The sequence below is a fragment of the Xenopus laevis genome, chromosome 5L (assembly GCF_017654675.1).
Source record: "Xenopus laevis strain J_2021 chromosome 5L, Xenopus_laevis_v10.1, whole genome shotgun sequence".
Taxonomy (NCBI): domain Eukaryota; kingdom Metazoa; phylum Chordata; class Amphibia; order Anura; family Pipidae; genus Xenopus; species Xenopus laevis.
This window is the reverse complement of record NC_054379.1, coordinates 168,320,859-168,347,766: the sequence shown is the minus strand read 5'-3', so window position 1 is coordinate 168,347,766 and position 26,908 is coordinate 168,320,859. Positions and strand designations below refer to the sequence as shown.

The following is a 26,908-nucleotide window of genomic DNA, read 5'->3' as shown; positions in this document are numbered from 1 at the left end:
TAGGGGCACCCATAGGGTGAGGATTGCATCAAGGTGCCCCTGCTCCTCACCCAATAGCATCTGCAGTTTTGAGTGTCCCCTTTTAATGGGCCAATAAGCAGCTGACAGTGGCATAATGATCAGGAGTCATGCCCATCCCCCGCAGAAACATTTTTGGGTCCCTTCCCATACCCGTTCTGTGCATGCGCCCCCAGCAGCTGCCCCCCTGTTGTACGGCAGTTATGCCTAGGGTTGCCACCAGTCCAGTTTTGACCCGGTTTTTTGAAGGGCTGACCAAGTCAAAACTGCCGGCCCGGTTTTCCAAAAAACCAGGCAGGATTCCCTATGCGATCGCAATATCATAGCTCCACCCCCATATGGCGCAACCCACCCCAGAGCATCACAACCCGCCTCAATTGCATCACAGCACCACTCCCTGCCTGAATTTAACCGGACCAAAAGATGGCAACCCTAGTTATGCCACTGGCTGCTGACTCAGCACATACATGAGAAGCTTAAAGGAGAACTAAAGCCTAACTAAAGAAGTAGCTAGAAATGTTGTACATGATGTTTTGTGCTTCTGTAGCAGCCCAAGGCAACCACAGCCCTTTAGCAGTAAAGATCTGTGTCTCCAAAGATGCCCCAGTAGCTCCCCATCTTCTTTTCTGCTGATTCACTGATTCACATGCTCTGTGCTGCTGTCACTTACTGAGCTTAGGGAGCCACTCACAATATACAGTACACATAGAATAGAAATGTCACAATATAAGGCTGATTAGTAATTAATACACATAATTACTACATGGCAGCACAGAAACCAGTGCAATTAGCATCAGAATTGAATAATCAGCAAACCTGTAGCATCAGCTTATATTACAGCCAGGGAAGCTCATTTTCTGCTGGATAATTAGTGACGAGCCCTAAGCTTAGCTTCTCAACAGCCAATCAGAGCCCACTGAGCATGTGAGTGTCACAGACACTTTCCAAGATGGTGACCCCCTGTGACAAGTTTGAAGTCCTGGATCATTGCTGCTATTGACAAGCTCAAACTTTAGCCTCGTGCAATAAGTTCACTATAGAAAATAGGACATTTTTAGCCACATTCGTTTTTAGAGTTTAGTTCTCCTTTTAAAGTGTATGAGGCGCATGTAATAAAGGGTTAAGGAGGAAGATGGGAGAACTAGGGGACATGAAAAAGACAAAGTTTCATGTCTAACATTGGAGATAAATATCTGGAGATGTTGCCCATAGCAACCAATCAGATCGTTGCTTTAGTTTTCAAACTTATAGGTGGCTGTTTAAATCTAATTGCTGATTGGTTGCCATGGACAACATCTCCAGAAATCTCTCCAGATCTTTAGTAAAGCTGCCCCTATGAAACAGAATGGCTGCTCGGTTGCTACGGGTAAAAAGGAGGCAGTTGCTGCTACTAAATCAGAGCCGGCAGTTTTACTGGTAATAAAGTAACGAGGAATGAAATGCACTTTTTCTATTGATAATGTGGAATTTTGCACAAGGACAGGCTTCCTGTGGGACCAAGACTTCCTCTAAGGAGGGGCACAGGGAATATTTATAAATAAATTAAAATATCTTTGGGGAAAGCACAAATGCCCCATTATTGTATTAAGAAATGACACATATTATATCAGGGGCCGCTGAACGACATATGAGACTTGAAGTTGCACAACACTCGGTAAGAGAGAATTTGAGTCTATTTTTTGGGGCCCCTCCTCTCAGTGAAGCACAAGGGACCAACTTGTTCTATTCCCGGAAATTGATATGAAATTATTTTTTCTAAGCCGTGTTTTGTATGAGATGTGTCTTGTCACTCATTTACATTGGATTAAAAGGAAACCTGGAAACAATAAAAGGCTCATGTGATTTATGTGCGAGATCTCAATTCAACCATTAGAGAAAGCGGCAGTCACATGGACTGTATTCCCATTCTCATTGGTCAATGGTTACAGGAGGCATCAGATAACAAGCCAATCCCAGGAGCCTTTTTATAATAACAAACATCATTTATTGGAGAAAGTCAGAGGATCACCTGGCAAAAAGCGCCAGTTTAGGTCAGGTTTTTCGGCAGACGTCCAATCACGTGTGAGGATACTCCCCTTGCATCATTTGGGTTGGAGGGATTTCCAGTTCCACATTGATCTGAAACACATGAGAATAAAATATATATATATAGAGGGATATGCAGATCTAATCTGGATGGTTTGATTCCATACTAGTAACTCACATAAACCAATCAGAATTCAGCTTTTCTTACTACAGTGGAACAAGTAAACCTTATTGCTGCAAATAAACCCCTCCCCCCACACAATTTTTCTCTAAATGAGATTTATTTTAAGGACAATTGGCGTATTTGAATCCTGATTATAAGGAGGAATGGAGGGGTGACATGTGGGTACAGACTCACTTTGGAGTTGAGGTACTGGTGGAGCAGAGTCCGTAGCTCCGTGTTCTGCTGTCTCAGACTCACTGTCTCTGTTATCAGCTGCCCCCGACTGCCAAGAACATCACTGAATCAAAGCACAATGATTGGTTAGAGGGGAGGATGCAGGAAACAAGATGGCTGCACACAGGACTATGCTCAGGGCACTCACTAATATTTCTCCAAAGCAGATTCCAGCGCATCCCACACTCTAAGTCGTGACTCAGGAATGGCTTTTGCTGCTGCCGCCCAGTATTCTGTGTCCTCCCTGCTGTCTCTTTCCTCCATCAGCCTCAGACGAGACACTTTCCCCCTGAAACCAACAAAACAAGGTTTTATTCTGCTGTGCAGCCCAGAAAGTGACAGTCAATCACATTTACCTCAATTCATTTCCTAACACCAGCAGTTACATCATCTTCATCATATCTCTGTACAGACTATGAGCAAACTTAGGGGCTGTTCCTGCTGAATTGTGCTTAGTACAGGGAATACCTATGTGCCATAGTTTTATGGGATCTCTCTGTACAGACTATGAGCAAACTTAGGGGACTGTTCCTGCTGAATTGTGCTTAGTACAGGGAATACCTATGTGCCATAGTTTTATGGGATCTCTCTGTACAGACTATGAGCAAACTTAGGGGACTGTTCCTGCTGAATTGTGCTTAGTACAGGAATACCTATGCTGCCATAGTTTTATGGGATCTCTCTGTACAGACTATGAGCAAACTTAGGGACTGTTCCTGCTGAATTGTGCTTAGTACAGAGGAATACCTATGCTGCCATAGTTTTATGGGATCTCTCTGTACAGACTATGAGCAAACTTAGGGGACTGTTCCTGCTGAATTGTGCTTAGTACAGGGAATACCTATACTGCCATAGTTTTATGGGATCTCTCTGTACAGACTATGAGCAAACTTAGGGGCTGTTCCTGCTGAATTGTGCTTAGTACAGGGAATACCTATGCTGCCATAGTTTTATGGGATCTCTCTGTACAGACTATGAGCAAACTTAGGGACTGTTCCTGCTGAATTGTGCTTAGTACAGGGAATACCTATGCTGCCATAGTTTTATGGGATCTCTCTGTACAGACTATGAGCAAACTTAGGGGACTGTTCCTGCTGAATTGTGCTTAGTACAGGGGAATACCTATGCTGCCATAGTTTTATGGGATCTCTCTGTACAGACTATGAGCAAACTTAGGGGACTGTTCCTGCTGAATTGTGCTTAGTACAGGGAATACCTATGCTGCCATAGTTTTATGGGATCTCTCTGTACAGACTATGAGCAAACTTAGGGGACTGTTCCTGCTGAATTGTGCTTAGTACAGGGAATACCTATGCTGCCATAGTTTTATGGGATCTCTCTGTACAGACTATGAGCAAACTTAGGGGACTGTTCCTGCTGAATTGTGCTTAGTACAGGGAATACCTATGCTGCCATAGTTTTATGGGATCTCTCTGTACAACTATGAGCAAATTAAGGGACTGTTCCTGCTGAATTGTGCTTAGTACAGGGAATACCTATGCTGCCATAGTTTTATGGGATCTCTCTGTACAGACTATGAGCAAACTTAGGGGACTGTTCCTGCTGAATTGTGCTTAGTACAGGGAATACCTATGCTGCCATAGTTTTATGGGATCTCTCTGTACAGACTATGAGCAAACTTAGGGGACTGTTCCTGCTGAATTGTGCTTAGTACAGGGAATACCTATGCTGCCATAGTTTTATGGGATCTCTCTGTACAGACTATGAGCAAACTTAGGGGACTGTTCCTGCTGAATTGTGCTTTGTACAGGGGACCAACTCCCAAACAGCATGATCACATGTGGGTGCAACTGAATGGCAGGTTAAGGGAAGAAACTAATAAATGATACTTAAAAAAGTCACCCTAAGAAATAATAGAGAATCCTATTTTATTATGTTGGTTGAGAAGAATAAACATGAGCTTGGGATCCTTTATATCATCCATGAGAGAATAATCTGAGCACAAACCTGGGTTTCTGGAAGTCCATAACAAAAGCCTTGACGGCTCTCAGAACATCATTGGGATAGATTAGTCCGTGAGCTTTAGACCCGGGTTCCAGGCTCCCCCCTGCGTCTCCTTCCTCCTGCTCAAACAAACACACAGCAGTGAGCATCAGCTGGATTAAAGGAGAACTAACCCTAAAGAGCTGCAGGTTGTATATCCTTAATGGAACGTGATACAAATATAAAACTCGATCTTCTCTGTGGGAACACAAACTACATGTACACTCACTATAGATAACGGCATATTTGGGAATTCTGGCGCCTGTGACTTTTAGCGGGTGTTTGTGTGACAGCTGAAGGTGTCTGTGAGTTATATCAGACACCCATAGGCTGAGGGTGATTTTATTGATCCATCGTATGGCACTCGGTTTCTCCTCCCTGGCTATCTCCTATAGAAGGCAGGGAGGAGAAATCGAGTGCCGTACGATGGACCGTCGCCTTTTCTGAAGAGGAGCGCAAGTGGAGTATCGGTAATAGGTCTTGCACCCGACCTTTACCCGCCCTGCTCCAGCCCGCGCACGCGCTACCGGGGTCCTTTTATAGACCGGCCACGCCGATGACGTCACAATGAAATCACAAAAGGGGCAGGGCGAGCAGACGCAAGACTATAAAACCAGAACCCAGAAGTCGGCATTTGAAGGTGGCGAGGAGCAGTGCGAGGTCGACCAGAACCCGTGGGTATAGGGTCGGCCCGCACATCACTAATGGGTAAGTCACCAAATAGAGATTTTATTTATCTAAAGACACTAGTCAGCAGCACCCTCCCCTAAAACAAGCTCAAATAGACACATTGGTGAGACAGATGAATTTATTTATTTTTTCTTTTAATTTTTGGGTTTGGGGAGACTTAGCCTCTCCAAGCCTTAATGATAATCTGCCTCTGGGGACGGCTATCACAGAAGAGCACAGGTTGCCCAGAATCTCCCAGTATCATTGGCTGCAGGAAACGTTATTTTGGTTCAGTACTAATGATCACTCACCGGTTCTCTCTTGTACCTACACAGGAACTCCACCAACTTGTACACGTCCTCCTCCACTGTCACGCCAAGAGCCTGGGCACAAACATCAATCAATCATATATAATATATCATATTAGAGCTTCTTTAATCATATTATATATATACCTTACATAATATTAGGACTAAATTGTGCATAACATACCCCGAAAATGGAGTCCAGTTTAATGAGGGACTTCTCATCCCTCTCCAGGGGGGACAACAGCCGTGTGAGTTTGTTCTCTATCAGGAAGCCCTGTAACAGAAGCAACACAATGGGGGTCTTTACAGGACACAATTGTATTTTGCATTAAAGCATTATTAGCTTTTTATTCAGCAGCTCTCCAGTTTGCAATTTCAGCCAACTGGTTGCTAGGATCCAAAAAAAATCCTAGCAACCATGAATTGATTTAAACGAGAGACTGGAATATGAATAGGAGAGGCCTGAAAAGAAAGATGAGGGAAAAAAAGTAGCAATAACAATACATGTGTAGCCTTACAGAGTATTTGCTGTTTAAATGGGGTCAGTGAACCCCATTTGAAAGCTGCAGAGAGTCAAAAGAAGAAGGCAATTCATTACAAAAAACTATAACAAATAAATAATGAAGACCAATTGAAAAGTTGCTTAGAATGCTAATCTATACCATACTAAAAGCTTACTTGAAGATGAACCAACCTTTAACCCTTATTGAAGGCAAAACCAGCCTATTGGATTTATTTAATGTTTACATTTAAAGGGGAACTATCACAAAAATGAAAATTTGATAGAAGCTTCCTCATACTGAAATGAGAACTTTTCTAAATACAATCATTTAAATATTCTGAATTGTTTCTGAAATAATCAAGTTTATGTTCACTATTCCTCTCTCAGCATCTGTTTCTCCTAATTCCGTCTTCATGCAGCAGTTAAGATCCGTTAACCCGGAAAACCCCAGTTCCAGAGCATTCTGGATAACCATAGCTGTACATGATGATACCTACAGACTCATCGCAGAGTAACTCCAGGATGTGTTTAACAGTCTCTGCAGAGATCTCCCGGCACTGTTGTCCGTCTGTCTCTCCCTCGCTGGCTGAACTCTGGTCACCGGGTGCTGAAAGAAAGGAAACAGGGACACAAATGAGAAAATGATGGAACAGATGTACCTGATTCTATGTATCTATATATATCCTGTATACATGTGTATACAAGATATGATTGAGCAGAATGTCTCTGTGAGGTTCAACTTTCCCTTTGTATTTGTCTAATGGAAATATTAAGAGGGGGCAGTGGAATGCGTTTCCCTGTGTTTTGTTTCACTACTATAAAGGTGCAACTCACCCTGCTATTCTCAGTACTGGATTTAGCAGCTTTCACTTGTAGCGCCTCTCTACCCTGTATTCATACAATGGCACGGCAAGCTCCCAGTCACCTCCCCAACCACACAGCTTACACTCTAAACCCTCTAAACAGGCATCAGTCAGGGCAGCTGCAGGAGGGTTGAAATGTGCAGAGAAGCTGGATTTAAACTTTAGTTTCAATATTTTCCCATCAGCAGTATATCTGCAGGGGTCATTTGGCAGGGAGGGACAGCAGGAACCAGTAACTCATCATAAGGAACCAGTAACTTATCATCAGGAACCAGTAACTTATCATCAGGAACCAGTAACTTGTCATCAGGAACCAGTAACTTATCATCAGGAACCAGTAACTTATCAGGAACCAGTAACTTATCATCAGGAACCAGTAACTTATCATCAGGAACCAGTAACTTATCATCAGGAACCAGTAACTCATCAGCAGGAACCAGTAACTTATCATCAAGAACCAGTAACTCATCAGTAGGAACCAATAACTTACCATCAGCAGAAACCAGTAACTTATCATCAGGAACCAGTAACTCATCATTGGGAATCAATGACTCATCAGAACCCAGTAACTCATCAGCAGGAACCAGTAACTCATTAGCATGAACCAGTAACTTATCGTAAGGAACCAGTAACTCATAAGCAGGAACAAGTAACTCATCATCAGAAACCAATGACTCAGCAGGAACCAGTAACTTATCATCAGGAACCAGTAACTCATCATCGGTAATCAATGACTCATCAGAACCCAGTAACTCATCAGCAGGAACCAGTAACTCATTAGCATGAACCAGTAACTTATCGTAAGGAACCAGTAACTCATAAGCAGGAACAAGTAACTCATCATCAGGAACCAATGACTCAGCAGAACCCAGTAACTCATCAGCAGGAACCAGTAACTCATTAGAATGAACCAGTAACTTATCAGCAGGAACCAGTAACTCATCATCAGGAACCATTGACTCAGCAGGAACCAGTAACTTATCGTCCGGAACTAGTAACTCATCAGCAGGAACCAGTAACTCATCAGCAGGAACCAGTAACTTATCATCAGGAACCAATGACTCAGCAGGAACCAGTAACTTATCGACAGGAACCAGTAATTCATAAGCAGGAACCAGAAAATCATCATCAGGAACCAGTAATTTATCACAGGAACCAGTAACTCATCATCAGGAACCAGTAATTTATCACAGGAACCAGTACCTCATCATCAGGAACCAGTAACTCATCAGTAGGAACCAGTAACTCATCATCAGGAACCAGTAATTTATCATAGGAACCATTACCTCATCATCAGGAACCAGTAACTTGTCATGAGGAACCAGTAACTTATCATCAGGAACCAGTAACTTATCATCAGGAACAAGTAACTTTTATTCAGGAACCAATGACAAGGAGCCTGAATCAATAACTAGCCAGCTAGACCCAATAACTCTCCAGCAAGGACCAATATATTTATTTATATATGATCAGCCAGACCCAATTACTCACCAGCTAAAACCAATAGCTCACGTGCTGGAACCAATAACTCACCATGAGAAGACATGACTTCTTGCGCTAAGCTCATCGCTGACTTTTGGTCCTTGAGCTTTCCCAGCAGTGGCCCAACATTGTCCATGAAGCAAAGGTCCGGTGGCTCCCAGCACATCCCCAGCTGCTGCTCCTGAATTATTTGATCAGCTTCCAGGGCCTTTTGGACCAGCTGCTTCATCTCCTCTTCATTCATTAGCCAGATGTCCTGAAACATCTTGGCATCCACAGCAGAGAAATGCCTGCCAGAGAGACCCGTATCAGCCCAGACCTGTACACAATGTGGCCACCACTGTGGCTTGTGATGTAATATCACCCACCTCATCTTCTTCTGTAACTCTTTGTACTGCTCCACTATCCTCTTATAGTCGTCCATCAGGGACTGGTTCTCCTCTTTATACTGTTTCACTTGCTTGGCCTGCTTGAGCCTCAGATTGTTCAGCACATCCTGCAGCCTGAATGACATTGGCCACACAGTTAGCCACATATGGGCAATATCCCTTTAACGGGGTTGTTTACTTTCAAACACCTACTTGTTTTCAGATAGATCACCAGAAATAACCACCTTTTCCAATGAGTTTCTATTTTCTATGTGTATTTCTAATATTGAAGTTTAAAGTGTAATTTCTCACCTTCTAAAGCAGCTTTGGGAAGAGGGGTCACCGACCCTGTAAACTGTTCTAAATGTATACATTTAGTTGATACATTTCTTGTGTATGTCCCTGCTGAGCAGAATCTCTGGGTTTCATTACAGGCAGCTGTTAGACTTGATACAATAGTTGCTAATACTCCAGAGATGCTGCTCAGAAATGGATCAACTAAATGTATCAATTTAGAACAGTTTACAGGGTCGGCGACCCCCCTTCCAGAACTGCTTGTAACAGTTCAGAGTCTGCACCTGAGTTACTGAGCTGCCAGACTCAAACACCAGAGACAGGGACATTCAACTTTAAACTTAGATTTTGAAAAAACTGTAGAAAAAAAAATGGAAAGTCATTGAAAAAATTCTTTATTTCTGGTGTACAGACTGAAAACAATTGAACTGAAAAAAGCGTTTGGAAGGTGAACATCCCCTTTAAATGTGCAATGTTGAGACCCATAGATTGTCACAGTCTCACGGGAGATAAAATGGGGGTCACTGACCCCAGAAGCCAAAAAGATGATTTCCTTGTGTTCTCATTATTTATCTATATTATTCAGCTTTTTTTATGTATCCACTTTCTGGTTGCTAAGGTGAATATGTACCCTAGCAACCAGACAGCTGATGAAATCCCAAACTGCTGAACCCCCCGTATGGGACAGGATTTTCCATACCGGGTAATCTTGCGTTTCTGCTGGGATTTAGTGATGGTGTTCTCCTCGTCTCGCTTCTTCAGCACTTGGTAGTTGTACTCGAGCTTCTCCTGGTTCAGCTGGTACGTGGCCTTCATCTGCTGCAACTGTTGCTGTAGGATCTAATGCACACACACAAGGAGAAGTAAAGCCTAACTAAAGAAGTAGGTAGAAATGTTGTACATGATGTTTTGTGCTTCTGTACCAGCCCAAGGCAACCACAGCCCTTTAGCAGTAAAGATCTGTGTCTCCAAAGATGCCCCAGTAGCTCCCCATCTTCTTTTCTGCTGAATTACTGATTCACATGCTCTGTGCTGCTGTCACTTACTGAGCTTAGGGAGCCACTCACAATATACAGTACACATAGAATAGAAATGTCACAATATAAGGCTGATTAGTAATTAATACACATAATTACTACATGGCAGCACAGAAACCAGTGCAATTAGCATCAGAATTGAATAATCAGCAAACCTGTAGCATCAGCTTATATTACAGCCAGGGAAGCTCATTTTCTGCTGGATAATTAGTGACGAGCCCTAAGCTTAGCTTCTCAACAGCCAATCAGAGCCCACTGAGCATGTGAGTGTCACAGACACTTTCCAAGATGGTGACCCCCTGTGACAAGTTTGAAGTCCTGGATCATTGCTGCTATTGACAAGCTCAAACTTTAGCCTCGTGCAATAAGTTCACTATAGAAAATAGGAAATTTTTAGCCACATTCATTTTTAGGGTTTATCCTTTAAAGCTGAACAACCTCTTTTTTTTCAATAGGGCAATACCCACCCAATGATAAATAAATACAGAATGTTCTGGTCACACAATAATTTAAGATTAAGGCTCAGAAGTTGTTTAATAACATCATTCACAGGAAGTAACTCATCACCCACCTGAACATCAGTCTCCAGTTTGATCTTGATCATATTATATTCCTCCCCATCCTGCACCCTCAGCTGCTTCAGTTGATTCTCATACTCCTCCACCTTCTTCATCCGGGACATCAGGCTCTCGAGCTGTGGGGTGAGAAAAATAGATGAGGAGAAAGAATCTGCAGCACCTTGTCTGGCTTTATACTAAATATAGGGTTGTCTTTATTCCCCTGTACTAAGCACAATTCAGCAGGAACAGCCCCTAAGTTTGCTCATAGTCTGTACAGAGAGATCCCATAAAACTATGGCAGTATAGGTATTCCCTGTACTAAACACAATTCAGCAGGAACAGTCCCCTAAGTTTGCTCATAGTCTGTACAGAGAGATCCCATAAAACTATGGCAGCATAGGTATTCCCTGTACTAAGCACAATTCAGCAGGAACAGTCCCCTAAGTTTGCTCATAGTCTGTACAGAGAGATCCCATAAAACTATGGCAGCATAGGTATTCCATGTACTAAGCACAATTCAGCAGGAACAGTCCCTAGGTTTGCTCATAGTCTGTACAGAGAGATCCCATAAAACTATGGCAGCATAGGTATTCCCTGTACTAAGCACAATTCAGCAGGAACAGTCCCCTAAGTTTGCTCATAGTCTGTACAGAGAGATCCCATAAAACTATGGCAGCATAGGCATTCCCTGTACTAAGCACAATTCAGCAGGAACACAGAGAGTAGGATAAAAGGTTCTAGCCCCAGATTCTACATAAAACAGAGAGATTTTCCTATTTTGTTACTAAGATGCTTTAATGTAAGTGTAATTGAAGCAGTTCATCTCATCCCAAATCCAGTTTTACCTCCTTGTCCCTTCGGCCTTGCATCCCTTGCTCCCATGTATTCCTATTTGCTGTTAAAAGCTCCCGCCGTTCCAACTCAAAGACTTTCTGTAACAAGGGTAAAACACATCAGTGTAAATAAAGATTACTACAGGGAACAGACAACTTGCAGGGCTCTGGGGTGAATCATTATTTGTGCTTACGCCTTTTAATCCAGATTGTGCTACAATGAGGGGCAGAAATAGTGATGGGCAGACAGTCGCCACTAATACAGTTGTAAAGGAATTGCTCAATATAAAAATAAAAACTGGGTAAATAAATAGGCTGTGCAAAAAAAAATTGTATCTAATAGAGTTAGTTAGGCAAAAATGTAATGTATAAAGGCTGGAGTGAGTGGATGTGTAACATAATAGCCAGAACACTACTTCCTGCTTTTCAGCTCTCTTGCTTTCCACTGACTGGTTACCCTGGTTACCATACAGTAACCAATCAGAGACTTGAGGGGGCACATGGGACATAACTGTTGCTTTTGAATCTGAGCTGAATGCTGAGGATCAATTACAAACTCACTGAACAGTTATGTCCCATGTGGCCCCCCTTATAGTCACTGACTAACTCAGAGTTAGAGAGCTGAAAAGCAGGAAGTAGTGTTCTGGCTATTATGTTACACATCCACTCACTCCAGCCTTTATACATTACATTTTTGCCTAACTAACTATATTAGATACATTATTTATTTTGCAGTCTATTTATTTACCCAGTTTTTATTTTCACACTGAACTGTTCCTTTAAGTCTCCCTCCAGCAGATTATTTATCATTTCCATCACTAGTTGACAGATCTATTCTAGGACTGCATCGCTGCAGCTGGATTTATGTGTGTATTTATTAGTATTTCTACTAAATATATCAAATTCTTTCATTGAAAAGACAACCTTATGAAATCACTGGGATTTGGTGAAAGTGTCACAAGAATATTCACTTTTTCTTTCATTATTTTCCCCAAGTCTCTAGAAATTATGATCAGATCTGCCAACAAACTATTTATAGTTCACAAACGACTGGTGACTAATTTACACAAAGAGGCACATTTAAGAAGCGTTTTTTAAAACTCCCCAAAATTCTAAATTTGAATTGCTGAAATGTATTAATAAAATCTAATTTTGAATCAAATTCATAGTAACATAGTAAGTTAGGTTGAAAAAAGACACACCTCCATAAAGTTCAACCTATTTTTAACCTTCGTAATAGCTAGTTCGAATCAAATTCGATCAAACTCGATTCGAATTTTTTCTTGAATGTCAGGAAGGCTGCAAACATCTCCAAATTGATCCCTAGACCTCTCCCATTGACTTATACTGTAATTCAGTTGGTTTAAGGTGGCGAATAGTCAAATTCGAATTCTTAAAGAGCCAGAGTATGATAAATGTCGGAAATCGAATTAGAATTTTTTAAAAAAACCTTGAATCTAATTTGTATAACTCCATAGTCAAATTAGACAGTTTTAACCATAAAATATTTTTGAAAATTCGACTGTAAATAAATCTGCCCCTTAAAGTGTCAGTCCCAATCATGAGAGCAGCCATATTGTTTCTCCATGCAGAATATAGTACCCTATGGATACCTAACTCGATCTAGGGTTGCTACCTGGCCGGTATTTTACCGGCCTAGCCGGTAAAAATAATGGTTGATCCCAATGTTATTAATAGGGAAAAAGATAAATATATAGGAAGGTCAGTGATCCCAATGTTATTAATAGGGAATAAAGATAAATATATAGGAAGGTCAGTGATCCTAATGTTATTAATAGGAAATAAAGATAAATATATAGGAAGGTCAGTGATCCCAATGTTATTAATAGGGAATAAAGATAAATATATAGGAAGGTCAGTGATCCCAATGTTATTAATAGGGAATAAAGATAAATATATAGGAAGGTCAGTGATCCCAATGTTATTAATAGGGAATAAAGATAAATATATAGGAAGGTCAGTGATCCTAATGTTATTAATAGGAAATAAAGATAAATATATAGGAAGGTCAGTGATCCCAATGTTATTAATAGGGAATAAAGATAAATATATAGGAAGGTCAGTGATCCCAATGTTATTAATAGGGAATAAAGATAAATATATAGGAAGGTCAGTGATCCCAATGTTATTAATAGGGAATAAAGATAAATATATAGGAAGGTCAGTGATCCCAATGTTATTAATAGGGAAAAGGGTAAATATATAGGAAGGCCAGTGATCTCAATGTTATTAATAGGGAAAAAGGTAAATATATAGGAAGGTCAGTGATCTCAATGTTATTAATAGGGAAAAGGGTAAATATATAGGAAGGTCAGTGATCCCAATGTTATTAATAGGGAAAAAGGTAAATATATAGGAAGGTCAGTGATCCCAATGTTATTAATAGGGAATAAAGATAAATATACAGGAAGGTCAGTGATCTCAATGTTATTAATAGGGAATAAAGATAAATATATAGGAAGGTCAGTGATCCCAATGTTATTAATAGGGAATAAAGATAAATATATAGGAAGGTCAGTGATCCCCATGTTATTAATAGGGAATAAAGATAAATATATAGGAAAGTCAGTGATCCCAATGTTATTAATAGGGAATAAAGATAAATATACAGGAAGGTCAGTGATATGATCCCAATGTTATTAATAGGGAATAAAGATAAATATATAGGAAGGTCAGTGATCCCAATGTTATTAATAGGGAATAAAGATAAATATATAGGAAGGTCAGTGATCTCAATGTTATTAATAGGGAAAAAGGTAAATATATAGGAAGGTCTGTATTTTTTTTCCAGAAAAGGTGGCAACTCTACCTCGATCTGCAGGAGCTCCTGGCGGTAGGTCTTGATTAAGTTCTTAATCTGCTCCTCCATTCTCTCCACCAGCAGGTCTATGTCCTCCGCCTGTTTCTTCAGATCCTTCACGTACTGGTCGTCTTTCCTCCGCAGCTCCTGAGGGTGTGAGACATGGAATTACTTGTATTTTTATGACCACAGTACCCCTTTACTTTTTTATAGGTGCCCAGGCTGAAATGCAATTATTACTGATTTACATAGGGGCCCCTGATCCTCTGCTATACAGTAAGGCCCAGTCAGATGATTTGCAGCCAGATAAAGTGGCTTCTATACTTGAGAGCTCACCACAGAACAAGTCCCACTGATTGTACTTATTAATACTTATGATAATTAGGGATGCACCGAATCCACTATTTTGGATTCTCGAATCCTTTGCGAAAGATTTGGTCGAATATCAAACCGAATCAGAATCCGTATTTGCATATTATAATTAGGGGTGGGAACATTTTTTACTTCCTTGTTTTGTGACAAAAAGTCACGCGATTTCCCTCCCTGCCCCTAATTTGCATATACAAATTCGGATTCGGTTCGGCCGGGAAGAAGGATTCGGTCGAATCCTGCTGATATAGGCCAAATCCCATCCGTAATAATAATCACTGGGAACAAACCAACATCATTTTGAGTGAGAATATTTTAGCTGAGAAACATCTATGTGCCACTAGGGGGTGCTGCTAAGCCCTCGTTATAGAGGACATTACAGTAATACTGGCATTCTGATGATACATAAATACTGATAATACATAACTACCCGCCACTGCAAGGTACTGTGAGAGATCAGCCACAATTGGCTGCCATTATTTATCTGTACAAATCCTATGAGCCCCAAGCTTCAGGCCGAAGTTGCGGTGAGGGTTACGGTGAAGTTGCACCTTCTGGAGGTCACTGATGAGGTTATTCTTGTCCTCGATGAGCTGGGCGCACTGCTGCTGTTGTGTATTCAGAATCTCCCACATCTTCTGGGGGACCTGCTTGGCTTTGTCTAATGTCCATCTCTTGGTGATCTCTTCAAACTTCTCTAGGCTGCTCTTGGCCTCATTGTCCAGCTTCTCTCTCCTGTCAAGGCAACAAGCCATAATTCATGGAATTAAACAGAGTCCCTGCCATTGTTCATCCTTGTATCTTCCCTGTTCATTTCCTCCTTCCCTTCTTCCTATCACTCTGTGCAACTTGTTCTCTGTTTCCTCTTCTCTCTTGCTGACTCCCTCTGCTCCCTCTGCTCCCTGTTTCCCTTCTCGTCCTCCTCCTCCTTCTTTATCCTTCCCACACTCTCTGCTTCCCCTCAGCTCCATCTCCCCATCTCTTCATTTCTACCTTCCCCAATCTCCCCCATTCCCTCTTCTGCTCCTGATTTGTCCCTCCATACTATATATTCCTCATTGTCTCCCCTGCATTATCTTTATCTGATCAACTTGCTCTTTATTTTCCCTGCTCCTTTTCTACCTCCCTCCAACTGCACTATATGCCCTATTTGTACTCAACCTCTTATCTCTGTGTCCCTCTCTCCTAACCCATTAGTTACCCCTTCTTCTTCTTCAATCCTTTTCTATCTCTAGCTCCACATCTCTCTCCCCCAATTCCTATCCCCCCCTTCCTCCTTATATGCCCCCTGCAACCTTCAACACAAAGGCAGGATTGGGTGTTTGATGGGGCAGATTAATCTAGGGATGCACCAAATCCAGAATTCAGTTAGGGATTCAGCCTTTTTCAGCAGGGTTTGGATTCCGCCGAATCCTTATGCCAGGCCAAACCGAATACAAATCCTAATTTGCATATGCAAATTAGGGGTGGGGCGGGAAATTGCGTGACTTTTTGTAACAAAACTAGGAAGTAAAAAATGTTTTCCCCTTCCCACCCCTAATTTGAATATGCAAATTAGGATTCAGTTCGTTATTCGGCTGAATCTAAAATAGTGGATTTGGTGCATCCCTAAATTAATCACAGAGATATGAGCCAAAAAACTGACTCTTCTGTATTTTCCTTCAACCACTTAACAATGGTCATATGAATAACTCCATACTTTATTAGCATGATGGGACCTGATACTGCACATGTTCCAGAACTACAACTCCCAGCAAAGCTTTAGTTCTGAATGCTTCCAATCACGGATGCTGGGGGAAACTGGAAGCCCACCCATTACTGTAATGAATTCTTCATTAATGATTATTAGCTTTATACAGTTCTATTGCATCCTGGATTTGGGTATAAATAAATGGAATCCCTTTCAGCCAACTCTGATACCTGAGTCTCTTGAGTTCCTCCTCCTCCCCCCGCCTCTGGGTCTCTCTGGCATCGGTGGCTATCTGGATATTGGTCACCAGCTGGGAGCCATCATTCACAAGCTTGCCCAGTCTCTGTGGGGAAAGAGAATAGTTCTTTGTATGACTAATAAACCCAAGTGGCTCCCAGTAATATTGTCACCATTCAAACTCAACACTCTGCCCTTACCAACCCCTATAAATTGAATTTGCAGGGGCTTGTCACTCATTCCCTCCCTGAGAGAAGCAGTTTGTCCCAGGTGGCCCTGGCCTTAAAGGAATTCTGTCAGGATTTTTACGATGTAGTTTTTATTTCTAAATGACACTGTTTACACTGCAAATAATTCACTGTACAATATAAAATGTCATTCCTGAAGCAGCAAGTGTATTTAGTTGTAATATTGGTGTGTAGGTGCATCTCAGGTCATTTTGCCTGGTCATGTGATTTCAGAAAGAGCCAGCACTTTAGGATGGAACTGCTTTCTGGCAGGCTGTTGTTTCTCCTACTCAATGTAACTGAATGTGTCTCAGTGGGACCTGGATTTTACTATTGAGTGCTGTTCTTAGATCTACCATCTTGCGTTAGGGAGCTGCTATCTGGTTACCTTATCATTATTCTGTTGTTTGGCTGCTGGGGGGAAAGGGAGGGGGTTATATCACTCCAACTTGCAGTACAGCAGTAAAGAGAGACTGAAGTTTATCAGAGCACAAGTCACATGAGTGGGGGCAGCTGGGAAATCAACAATATGTCTAGCCCCATGTCAGATTTCAAAATTAAATATAAAAAAATCTGTTTGCTCTTTTGAGAAACAGATTTAAGGGCAGAATTCTGCTGGAGCAGCACTATTAACTGATGTGTTTTGGAAAAAAACATTTTTTCCCATGACAGTATCCCTTTAATAATGTTGGATGAAATTTTGGCTTTGCCTATTTTGTATTACATTTCCCAAACCTGAACCTTATATAGAAGAGAAATATATTCCACCTGCCTTTACAGCGTGGAGATTGTTATCAGTCATCTGATATAATTATTAGTATACAGTCTAATTATTATTCTTATATCCTGTACTGATACTGTACTGAGAAATAGCAGTCGTGTTCCAGTCTCACCTGTCTGCTGTCCTCTGTCTGCTTATGGCTTTTCCTGGGCTCTTCTGTCTTCTTTTTAAGGATCTTTAGGTCCTCCCCCAGTGCCTCCCTATAAGCACAGTAACACAGTACAATAGTAAATACAGTATTAGGCTTTTACTTTGAGAGCACTGGGGATAAGACAAGAAGAAGGTTGTGACCATCCACTCAGTGTGAGCGCACACACTAGCCTTCCTCACTCGATTGTCTGGTGCACAATCCTCTAGGAAGGCGGCATTCCCCCAAATTCCAATGAAGCAAAGCGAAAGGAGGAATCGGCACACAGGAACATATGCAATATGGGGTAAACCCCTATGTGTTTATTGCGTCAAATGATGCACAACGTTTCGGGGGCACGCCCCTTCGTCAGGTGACTTTTGTATTTTTTCTACACGGTGGGAGGGCCAAGCAGGCTATTTAAGGGTTGTATAGATTGTCTGCAACATCACCTGACGAAGGGGCGTGCCCCCGAAACGTTGTGCATCATTTGACGCAATAAACACATAGGGGTTTACCCCATATTGCATATGTTCCCGTGTGCCGATTCCTCCTTTCGCTTTGCTTCATTGTGACCATCCACTCGGCACCTCTCACAGATCCGCCGCTGTAATGATGTGACCTCTTCTCCACCCACAGTGTCTGCACCAAGCTCCTAATACACAGGGATACAGCATAAAAGCCAGTAGAATCACCCCAATACTCAAGCTTATCCAACAGCCGCTGGGTCTGCTACCTGTGTTGCTGTTTAAATATTGGTCACAAAGTAAATTTGTAGGAAAGCAGTGAGACTTGGGTATATAGTCATTATTAGATCTCATTCTCAGACTTACTGAATGACTAGCCACCATGTAGTACCCAATAACATCACATCTTAAGGTGGCCATACACTGAGAGATCTGCTCGTTTGGCGATGTCGCCAAACGAGCGGATATCTCCCCGATATGCCCACCTTGAGGTGGGCAATATCGGGCTTATCCGATCGTGGGCACTAGGGCCCAACGATCGGATCCTAACGAATAGCAATGAGCGGTCGGATTTTTCATCCCATCCGATCGAGATCTGGCCGACTTTCGACCAGATCTCGATTGGTGAAGTCCGTCGGGGGGCCCCATACACGGGCCAATAAGCTGCCGACACGGTCTGTCTGCAGCTTTTATCGGCCCGTGTATGGCCACCTTTACTCCCCAAACGTTATAAAGTAGGTGCTTCTTTACAATGTGTGACCATAATAACAATGGGCAGAGCGTATCTATGCAGCAGTTCAGACTCACTTTTAGTACAATCAGTGGGTAGGGGAGCCCAGGACTAGGACATGTGACTTCTATACAGTAAAACTGAGTCTCACCTTCTCTTGGCTTCAATCCGAGTCACAATGCGAAGTCTTCTGGCTTCAATTCGCTGCTGCTGATCCTCCGAGTCCAATGAGGGGCCAGCGACTGCGCTCTCCTCGCTCTCTCTCTCATACAGACTCATGGTGTAGCTGGGGCAAATAATAATACAGTAAATATACCCAGTGTCATGCTCTATACACAGTGTCTCAGGCAAAATCCAAAAATTTGGCAAGCACTTCCAGAAGCCACTCGGTAGATAGAAGATGAGCTTTACAGGCCTATGACTTCGTATCTTGCATGTGAAACGCTCCAGGATTTCGGATGTTTTTAAACTGTCTCTTGTATACGAGACGCGTGAGGATTTCAGATGTTTTTAAACTGTATCTTGTATATGAAACGCGTCAGGATTTCGGATGTTTTTAAACTGTATCTTGTATATGAAACGCATCAGGATTTTGGATGTTTTTAAACTGTATCTTATATATGAAACGCGTCAGGATTTCGGATGTTTTTAAACTGTATCTTGTATATGAAACACATCAGGATTTCGGATGTTTTAAACTGTATCTTGTATTTGAAACGCGTCAGGATTTCGGATGTTTTTAAACTGTATCTTGTATACGAGACGCGTCAGGATTTCGGATGTTTTTAAACTGTCTCTTGTATATGAGACACGTGAGGATTTCGGATGTTTTTAAACTGTCTCTTGTATATGAAACGCGTCAGGATTTCGGATGTTTTTAAACTGTATCTTGTATATGAAACGCATCAGGATTTCGGATGTTTTTAAACTGTATCTTGTATATGAAACGCGTCAGGATTTCGGATGTTTTTAAACTGTTGAAATAAAGTTCATCTTTTATCTACCGAGTGGCTTCTGGAAGTGCTTGCCAAACTTTTGGATTCTAAACACACCCTTGGCTACGGGTTTCGGAGCGATGCAGACAGGCCAATTTGGTGAGTGCGCTTTTAGGGATACATGCATACAGGCTGAAGTGTTTGGGAACCCTTAGACGTGGGGCCTGTGGTATATACACCAGGCCAATCAGGAAAAAGGTCATTTTTGCACTATATTTGGATATCTAGGAGCCATTATATGGTTAATGTTCGGATATGATTTAAGATAGTTAGCTCTCTAGAAAATTGATTTAATTAATACGAACGGTGCAGTACAGAAATGTTTATATATATATCAGGCAAAATCCTGCCTTAGAGTGTAAGCTCATATGATCCCGTCTTTCCCTGTGTAGATTTTATCATCTTGTTTCCCCTTGTTGGATTATTTCACTCTCTCCTATTTATAAAGCAATTGTAGTGAAAGGGAAATATTGATCATCATGAGGGAGAATGTCACAGGCTGACAGCAAAGGCTTCTGGGATTGTTTTGCTCAAGTCCCTCTCTCAGCACCAACATTTGTTCAGTAGTATTAGAATCGTAGGGTAGAGTCCTGCGCGGGTCCATTTTTTGGGACCTGAACCCGACCCGTACCCGCAACCTGCAATCCGCAACCCGCATTCTTACCCGCTTGGACCCGCAACCCGACCCGCAAGTACCTTCTCTGCAACCCGGACCCGCGACCCGCTGACCATCCAGAATCAGGAAGTAGATATGATCAGAAAAAAGGGAGTAAAACCGGAAGTGCTGTCATTGTGTACCGGAAATGACATCATCGGAAGTGGACTTGACCAGAAAAAAGGAGCAAATATTTATATTGAGAAGACCTGCAGCCCGACCCGCAACCCCGCAGAACCGCCGACCCGCGGGTATATCCTCACCTTGAACTTCAACGAAAAACCCGCATGGTACTGCAGGTTTTTGAGGGTAACCCGCGGATATCCACGGGTACCCGACCCGCTGCAGGACTCTATCGTAGGGCCCATCAGCTGCATGGGCAGCAACCCCCTAACATCACTGAAATAGCACATTACTGATCATTAGAGATCCACTATTTTGGATTCGACTGAAGCCCCGAATCCTTCGTGAAAAATGCGTCTGAATGCCGAATCCAAACCCTAATTTGCACAGGCAAAATGTCTTTACTTCCTACATGATTTTAAGGATTGGGATTCAGTCGAATCTGATTCCTGCTAAAAAAAAAAAAGGCTGAATCCTAAATTGATGGATTCCCTATTGATAATAACTATAAACCTTTAAAGGGTTGGTTCACCTTTAAGGTGACTTTTATTATGTTATAGAACCGCCAATTCTAAGCAACTTTTCAATTGGTTTTCATCATTTATCTTTTATAGTTTTATTGTTATTTGCCTTTTTCTTCTGACTCTTTTCAGCTTTCGAATAGGGGTCGCGGACTCCCTTCTAAAAAACGGCTACAAAGGTATTGTTATTGTTTTACATCACACCAACAGTTAATTTAAAGGTGAACTACCCCTTTAAGTTAACTTTCACCTATGTTATAGGATGACTCATTGTAAGAAACTTTTCAATTGACATTCATTTTTTCTTCTTTTTAGTTTTTTAATTATTTGCCTTCTTCTTCTGACTCTTTGCAGCTTTCAAACGGGGGTCACTGACCCCATCTAAACAAACAAATGCTCTGTAAGGCTACAAATGTATTGTTATTGTTACTTTTTATTCCTCCTCTTTCTATTTGGGCCTCTCCCTTTCATATTCCAGTCTGTTATTCAAATCAGTGTATGGTTGCTAGGGGGATTTGGTCCCTAGCAACCAGATGGCTGAAATTACAAACTGGAGAGCTGCTGAATAAAAAGCTAAATAAGTCAAAAACCACAAATAATAAAAAATGAAAACTAATTACAAATTATCTCAGAATATCCCTCTCTACATCACACTAACAGTTCATTTAAAGGAGAACAGCCCATACCCCATATTGGACCCATGGTTCCTAGACAGTCCCCTCCCACAATATTAATATGCCCCTCCCACACAAACAAATACTCTAAAAAGTCCCTGTGTCCCTCATATCAATATTCCCCTCCACACTGCCCCTCTCTCTCTCTCCCATGGTAACAAATACCCGAGCTCTCCCCTCAGTATCGCTCAGACCCACCAGTACCTGCTCCAGTCGCCGCTTCACGTCACGTGATGCAGTTAGCATTCCCCGTTGCTAAGAGACACAGGGAGACCAGTTGAACCAATTGGAAGCTAGGCTGTCGATGACGCAGAGTAGAAAGCCACGGCCAATGAAAACATTTAATAGTTACAGCTGGCGAAACAAGGGCGGTGACCTAAAGATTGACGTGTCTATTCGCCTATGTGTGCGGTCTATCGTGCCAGAAGGCGGGAGCTTATCGCTGGTTGGTCAAAAAGGGCTTGAAAGGGCGGAGACGTCTATGCAGTGGGAGGGAGCGGAATAAAGCTGCAGCCAAACCTATGCGCGTCTGTTATTATACAGGAAACTGTGAGATTCCAAGAACTCGCGGGACTTGGACACAACCGATACTTCTATTTAATGGAAAGAGAAACGTATTAACCACTCCCTTTAAAGGGGAACTTCACCCTAAAACTGAATTTTTGAAAATATAATTCTAAGTAAATTCCCAATATCCATTCATTCCTCATTCTCTGCACTGCTGCCTCTGACTCCTGATACAACTTCCCAATATCCATTCATTCCTCATTCTCACTGGGTTTATAGTTCTGTGTAACTGTCATTGTGTCTGTCCCTTTCTCTTCTCTGCACTGCTGCTTCTGACTCCTGATACAAACTTCCCCAATACCATTCATTCCTCATTCTCACTGGGTTTATAGTTCTGTGTAACTGTCATTGTGTCTGTCCCTTTCTCTTCTCTGCACTGCTGCTTCTGACTCCTGATACAACTTCCCAATATCCATTCATTCTCATTCTCACTGGGTTTATAGTTCTGTGTAACTGTCATTGTGTCTGTCCCTTTCTCTGCACTGCTGCTTCTGACTCCTGATACAACTTCCCAATATCCATTCATTCCTCATTCTCACTGGGTTTATAGTTCTGTGTAACTGTCATTGTGTCTGTCCCTTTCTCTCTGCACTGCTGCTTCAGACTCCTGATACAACTTCCCAATATCCATTCATTCCTCATTCTCACTGGGTTTATAGTTCTGTGTAACTGTCATTGTGTCTGTCCTTTCTCTTCTCTGCACTGCTGCTTCTGACTCCTGATACAACTTCCAATATCCATTCATTCCTCATTCTCACTGGGTTTATAGTTCTGTCTAACTGTCATTGTTGTCTGTCCCTTTCTCTGCAGCTGCTGCTTCTGACTCCTGATACAACTTCCCAATATCCATTCATCCTCATTCTCACTGGGTTTATAGTTCTGTGTAACTGTCATTGTGTCTGTCCCTTGTCTCTGCCACTGCTGCTTCTGACTCCTGATACAACTTCCCAATATCCATTCATTCCTCATTCTCATGGGGTTTTATAGTTCTGTCTTAACTGGTCATTGGGTCTGTCCCTTTTCTCTGCACTGCTGCTTCTGACTCCTGATACAACTCCCAATATCCCCCCCCCCTCCAATTTCATTCCTCATGTCTCACTGGGTTTATAGTTTTCTGTGTAACTGTCATTGTGTCTGGTCCCCTTCTCTGTGCACTGCTGCTTCTGACTCCCTGATTACAACTTAACCAATATCCATTCATTCCCATTCCTCCACTGGGTTTATCCTGTTCTGTGTAACTGTCATTGGTGTTCTGTTCCCTTTCTCTGCACTGCCTGCTGGTCTGACTTCTGATAAACTTCCCAATATCCATTCCATTTCCTCATTCTCACTGGGTTTATTAGTTCCTGTGTAACTGTCATTGTGTTCTGTCCCTTTCCTCCTTGCACTGCTGCTTCTGACTCCTGATACAACTTCCCAATATCCATTCATTCCTCATTCTCACTGGGTTTAATAGTTCTGTGTAACTGTCATTGTGTCTGTCCCTTTCTCTTCTCTGCACTGCTGCTTCTGACTCCTGATACAACTCCCAATATCCATTCATTCCTCATTCTCACTGGGTTTATAGTTCTGTGTAACTGTCATTGTGTCTGTCCCTTTCTCTGCACTGCTGCTTCTGACTCCTGATAACAACTTCCCAATATCCATTCATTCCTCATTCTCACCTGGGTTTATAGTTCTGTGTAACTGTCATTGTGTCTGTCCCTTTCTCTTCTCTGCACTGCTGCTTCTGACTCCTGATACAACTTCCCAATATCCATTCATTCCTCATTCTCACTGGGTTATATAGTTCTGTGTAACTGTCATTGTGTCTGTCCCTTTCTCTGCCACTGCTGCTTCTGACTCCTGATACAACTTACCCAATATCCATTCATTCCTCATTCTCACTGGGTTTATAGTTCTGTGTAACTGTCATTGTGTCTGTCCCTTTCTCTGCACTGCTGCTTCTGACTCCTGATACAACTTCCCCAATATCCATTCATTCCTCATTCTCACTGGGTTTATAGTTCTGTCTAACTGTCATTGTGTCTGTCCCTTTCTCTCTCTGCACTGCTGCCTCTGACTCCTGATACAACCTTCCCAATATCCATTCATTCCTCATTCTCACTGGGTTTATAGTTCTGTGTAACTGTCATTGTGTCTGTCCCTTTCTCTGCACTGCTGCTTCTGACTCCTGATACAACTTCCCAATATCCATTCATTCCTCATTCTCACTGGGTTTATAGTTCTGTGTAACTGTCATTGTGTCTGTCCCTTTCTCTGCACTGCTGCTTCTGACTCCTGATACAACTTCCCAAATATCCATTCATTCCTCATTCTCACTGGGGTTTATAGTTCTGTGTAACTGTCATTGTGTCTGTCCCTTTCTCTGCACTGCTGCTTCTGACTCCTGATACAACTTCCCAATATCCATTCATTTCCTCATTCTCACTGGGTTTATAGTTCTGTGTAACTGTCATTGTGTCTGTCCCTTTCTCTGCACTGCTGCTTCTGACTCCTGATACAACTTCCCAATATCCATTCATTCCTCATTCTCACTGGGTTTATAGTTCTGTGTAACTGTTCATTGTGTCTGTCCCTTTCCTTCTGCACTGCTGCTTCTGACTCCTGATACAACTTCCCAATATCCATTCATTCCTCATTCTCACTGGGTTTATAGTTCTGTGTAACTGTCATTGTGTCTGTCCCTTTCTCTTCTCTGCACTGCTGCTTCTGACTCCTGATACAACTTCCCAATATCCATTCATTCCTCATTCTCACTGGGTTTATAGTTCTGTGTAACTGTCATTGTGTCTGTCCCTTTCTCTGCACTGCTGCTTCTGACTCCTGATACAACTTCCCAATATCCATTCATTCCTCATTCTCACTGGGTTTATAGTTCTGTGTAACTGTCATTGTGTCTGTCCCTTTCTCTGCACTGCTGCTTCTGACTCCCTGATACAACTTCCCAATATCCATTCATTTCCTCATTCTCACTGGGTTTATAGTTCTGTGTAACTGTCATTGTGTCTGTCCCTTTCTCTTCTCTGCACTGCTGCCTCTGACTCCTGATACAACTTCCCAATATCCATTCATTCCTCATTCTCACTGGGTTTATAGTTCTGTGTAACTGTCATTGTGTCTGTCCCTTTCTCTGCACTGCTGCTTCTGACTCCTGATACAACTTCCCAATATCCATTCATTCCTCATTCTCACTGGGTTTATAGTTCTGTGTAACTGTCATTGTGTCTGTCCCTTTCTCTTCTCTGCACTGCTGCTTCTGACTCCTGATAACAACTTCCCAATATCCATTCATTCCTCATTCTCACTGGGTTTATAGTTCTGTGTAACTGTCATTGTGTCTGTCCCTTTCTCTGCACTGCTGCCTCTGACTCCTGATACAACTTCCCATATCCATTCATTCCTCATTCTCACTGGGTTTATAGTTCTGTGTAACTGTCATTGTGTCTGTCCCTTTCTCTTCTCTGCACTGCTGCTTCTGACTCCTGATACAAACTTCCCAATATCCATTCATTCCTCATTCTCACTGGGTTTATAGTTTCTGTGTAACTGTCATTGTGTCTGGTCCCTTTCTCTGCATGCTGCTTCTGACTCCTGGATACAACTTCCCAATATCCATTCATTCCTCATTCTCACTGGGTTTATAGTTCTGTCTAACTGTCATTGTGTCTGTCCCTTTCTCTGCACTGCTGCTTCTGACTCCTGATACAACTTCCCAATATCCATTCATTCCTCATTCTCACTGGTTTATAGTTCTGTGTAACTGTCATTGTGTCTGTCCCTTTCTCTTCTCTGCACTGCTGCTTCTGACTCCTGATTACAACTTCCCAATATCCATTCATTCCTCATCTCCACTGGGTTTATAGTTCTGTGTAACTGTCATTGTGTCTGTCCCTTTCTCTGCACTGCTGCTTCTGACTCCTGATACAACTTCCCAATATCCATTCATTCCTCATTCTCACTGGGTTTATAGTTCTGTGTAACTGTCATTGTGTCTGTCCCCTTTCTCTGCACTGCTGCTTCTGACTCCTGATACAACTTCCCAATATCCATTTCATTCCTCATTCTCACTGGGTTTATAGTTCTGTGTAACTGTCATTGTGTCTGTCCCTTTCTCTGCACTGCTGCTTCTGACTCCTGATACAACTTCCCAATATCCATTCATTCCTCATTCTCACTGGGTTTATAGTTCTGTGTAACTGTCATTGTGTCTGTCCCTTTCTCTTGCACTGCTGCTTCTGACTCCTGATACAAACTTCCCAATATCCATTCATTCCTCATTCTCACTGGTTTATAGTTCTGTGTTAACTGTCATTGTGTCTGTCCCTTTCTCTGCACTGCTGCTTCTGACTCCTGATACAACTTCCCAATATCCATTCATTCCTCATTCTCACTAGGTTTATAGTTCTGTGTAACTGTCATTGTGTCTGTCCCTTTTCTTCTCTGCACTGCTGCTTCTGACTCCTGATACAACTTCCCAATATCCATTCATTCCTCATTCTCACTGGGTTTATAGTTCTGTGTAACTGTCATTGTGTCTGTTCCCTTTCTCTGCACTGCTGCC

At 42.1% G+C, this 26,908-nt stretch overlaps 1 protein-coding gene across 1 annotated transcript; it reads right to left on the bottom strand.

Moving 5' to 3' along the window:
- Positions 1-1,846: 1,846 nt before the first annotated feature.
- Positions 1,847-22,026, bottom strand: drc1.L (dynein regulatory complex subunit 1 L homeolog; the record flags this gene model as incomplete). The annotated part of the gene is given in 18 exon segments (NM_001086371.1): positions 1,847-2,136; positions 2,402-2,504; positions 2,589-2,729; positions 4,409-4,527; positions 5,425-5,496; positions 5,606-5,695; positions 6,421-6,530; positions 8,320-8,558; positions 8,637-8,771; positions 9,631-9,770; positions 10,539-10,661; positions 11,373-11,459; positions 14,191-14,328; positions 15,102-15,285; positions 16,471-16,583; positions 17,598-17,685; positions 18,961-19,095; positions 21,982-22,026. Coding segments are annotated over 17 exon segments (2,073 nt in total). The 3' UTR covers positions 1,847-2,073.
- Positions 22,027-26,908: the final 4,882 nt, after the last annotated feature.